At 33.8% G+C, this 3,300-nt stretch overlaps 1 protein-coding gene across 1 annotated transcript in view; it reads left to right on the top strand.

The window, feature by feature from the left end:
* Nucleotides 1-2,771, top strand: part of LOC118753964 (MICAL-like protein 2) — a 39,540-nt gene extending 36,769 nt beyond the window's left edge. Inside the window, exons 3-4 of the mRNA XM_036488839.1 lie at nt 1,645-1,829; nt 2,725-2,771. Coding sequence (XP_036344732.1) covers nt 1,645-1,829; nt 2,725-2,771 — 232 coding nt within the window. The remainder of the gene's footprint in view (nt 1-1,644; nt 1,830-2,724) is intronic.
* The last annotated feature ends 529 nt before the right edge of the window (nt 2,772-3,300 follow it).

Raw genomic sequence — 3,300 nt, 5'->3', positions numbered from 1 at the left:
CCGCAATGGTTAGACAGCTGAATTTATTATTCAAAAATCGAAAATCGAAATCTACAAATTCGTATACTCGAACAGCCTTGTCAAGGTCTTTTTGGCTACAGCTGTGCCTATATCTATGGGTGTGTGTGTATGCGTATGCCATATATACGCTGATCTCTGACGCTTTTGATTTAACTATAGTAATTTTTCTTTTTTGCTATCATTTCGATATTGAATTTACATTTTTATTTGATTAATCAAAAGCAGTTCGGCCAGCAGCTGCAGCAATAAGAGTTTTTGGTGTTTTTCACCGTTCTAGGCAAAATTTTGTCGGTTAGGCGTTGCAGCATTGCGTCTGGCAGCTGCAACCGAATCCATGAATATGTAATTTGTTGAAATTTTGTGCGTCCCGCAGGTGTCGATAAATTTTATACAAAAGAAATTAAATTTGCTACAATTTTTGTGTTGTCAATCGGAAAGTAATTGCTCTCGATGGCAAAAAGTTTCAATAATAATTTGAATGACACGAAAAAATTTAGGCATGTTAAATTGAATGCAATTTTGAAAGTTCGCTTTGAGGTCTTAATATACATATATCATTCTTACAAATCGCTGCTGGCAGTGACACCCACTTCCAGTCGAAATAAATTATTTTTCATGTCTGTTCTCCTAAATATGTATTAACTTTGGAAATAATATAATAGGTATAGCCAAACACTAATCCTGCCATTGTTGCGGTGAACTTCAAATGCTAAAAAATAATTGATAGCAAAATAAAAAAACGTAATTGATACGTAGATGGTTGACAATACTAATTGCTTTATTGTTTGCAAAAAGTTTGAAAAAAAATATTTAAATTACGTTAAAAGCCAAAAAAGCAATTATTTTAAAATCATTATTTCGTATTGGATATGAGTTAGAAGATAAAGGTGGGCCGCAAAGAAATTTTCTTTTTATATCACACCCACCCTTGAAATTTTATCCTGAATGCACAAATGTACATATATACGTACATAGGAGTTCATATGAAAAGATAATATCACGTCCTGCCAAATGCAGAGCGGACCGGGTATGGAGTTCCCGGAGGAGAAAAAAAAATTATTTATTTCATTATTTTTCAGATTTTACTGGTTTTTTTGTGCTGAATAAAATAAACAAATATACATTAGGGTGATCCTTAAAAAAATTAAATGAACGATATTTTTCAGTCTCAGCCCTAATTCGAAAATAACGCGGTCACAGATATCACATATAAATTTTGGTCCCGATCGGAGTGAGTTAAGACGTCTTCATAGGGTAATCTTCGACTACAGTAGCTGCCGGTTCGAAACTGCCCTTTCTCGGCAAATGTTTGAAACGCGCCCTATTTAGCAATTTGGTTCGAAAACTCCCCATCTAAGCTGTCGAGTAAGGGCGATATTCCACTCAGCCGTCGCTGTACACTCGAACCTTGTAAAATTGTTTGTCACCCCAATCCATATTTAAGTATTAACATGTTTGCTAAGTATTTGAAGGTTGTCAATCAAATTGAATTTTATGCCGCCTTCGAATGGCAGAACTTCTAACCACTCGAAATTTCAAATCCTTCATATCACTCGAATAAAGTGAAATCAGAAACCATTACAAAATATTTGAAGTAACGCCATACTTTTTTTGTAATTTCAGTGAATTTGACAAACTAAATAAAGCCGATGTGTATTACAATAATGAATTGGCCTTCACCACCGCGGAGAAATATTTGGGAATACCTGCCTTGTTGGATGCAGTCGATATGGCAACCTACGAAGTACCAGACAGATTATCAATTCTCACTTATCTATCACAATTCTACCAAGTATTTGCAGCACAAGGTAGGTGGAAAAATAATATACCCAGTAATTAACTATAAACAAAACAAAATAGTGCTTGAAATTTATAATGCAAGGTTTAAAAAAGTACATAGTATATTTATAATACTAATACAAATGTCTAATTTTGTATAAAGATAAAAACAATATTTAACATTAAATATTTTAATTCAATATGCTAGCAAAGTGGGAATCTGTTTTTCATAGTTGCACACACACATACCAGCATAGATAATTTCAACAATGAATAATTTTAAACGTGACTTTTCCCATTCAACCTTCAGTTGACTACAGAAAAAGTGCTCATCCATTAAAAACAATTCATTATGTATATCCGCTTTACCGCCAGATAACCGTTATTCACAATACTAATAATATATAATAGTCACAAAGCAGTGCCACTCCATCTCTGTACATTTATGTACATATTTAAATTGTTAATTTCAAACTAAATAAAAATTGTTGGTTGGTAAAAAGATTAACGCTTGAGTACCTCGCAGAGTCCATTTACTGGCACTTTTTCCCCCAAACACGCTCTCGATTTGTTGGTACTTTGAAAGAGTAAAAATGTACAAAAAGCGGAAAACAAACGAATAATGGCACAAAACCAAAACAAATATTGTTTGCGAAGAAAATGCATTTTCGAGCCGCTGCAAAAGGGGCCAGCCAAATATGACTGAATTATGGCTGAGGAAGTGAGGAAGTGAGGAAAGCGGCGAAAGTGCATTGCAGGCGCAATTTTATTATGATTTTGTGCTAATCTACTTTTATTGTAAAGTGTAGAGTTTGCCTTTACTAGCTTTGTTTCTGTTTTTGATTTATTTATATTTCTATTTCCTTTTTTTTTGCTTTTGTGGTTATGTTGTTTCTCCTGGTGCAAGCAATTAACAATTTACAGTTGCAATGAGTTACGCTGCCTGCGCATGCGCTGAAGCGTTTGATTAATATTGTTTTCATGTGGTTGTTTTTTCACACAAACTCCAAACACACATCGACACTATAATAAACAAAAACGAGTTGATTTTGACTGCCAATAACTAGTCGTTCGCCTACTTGTATGCAAGTGTGGTTATGTATTGGCAAAATGCTCCATTTGGTTGGTGGTTAGTGGGGTAACGTGCGGAGTTTTTAATTGAACAGTGAAGGGGATTGAGAGCATGCCAGTTTACATACATACTATGTACCTACATAACCATATTAGGGTGGTCCTTAAAATATCAACATCTTGTTCTACGTACAAAATTAAGACATCCTCGAAATTTTTTTTTTTTTTTTTAATTTTAGGTTCTTTACCGGGGTTCAAAAAATTTAATTTTTTTTTTGAAATCGCAAAAATTCGACCAAAAATATTACTTATATCAGATTTCAAGTCAAAATGTTTGCATTTTTTAACCGACTTCAAAAAAAGGAGGCTATCAATTTGGCGAAATATTTGTTTTTATGTATGCAACCGTATAACTTTGGCCCACGTGAA

The sequence above is a fragment of the Rhagoletis pomonella genome, unplaced genomic scaffold (assembly GCF_013731165.1).
Source record: "Rhagoletis pomonella isolate Grant_MI unplaced genomic scaffold, Rhpom_1.0 Rhpom_scaffold_00002, whole genome shotgun sequence".
NCBI lineage: Eukaryota > Metazoa > Arthropoda > Insecta > Diptera > Tephritidae > Rhagoletis > Rhagoletis pomonella.
Note: the sequence above shows the minus strand (reverse complement) of the source record. Positions and strands in the feature narration are given on the sequence as shown.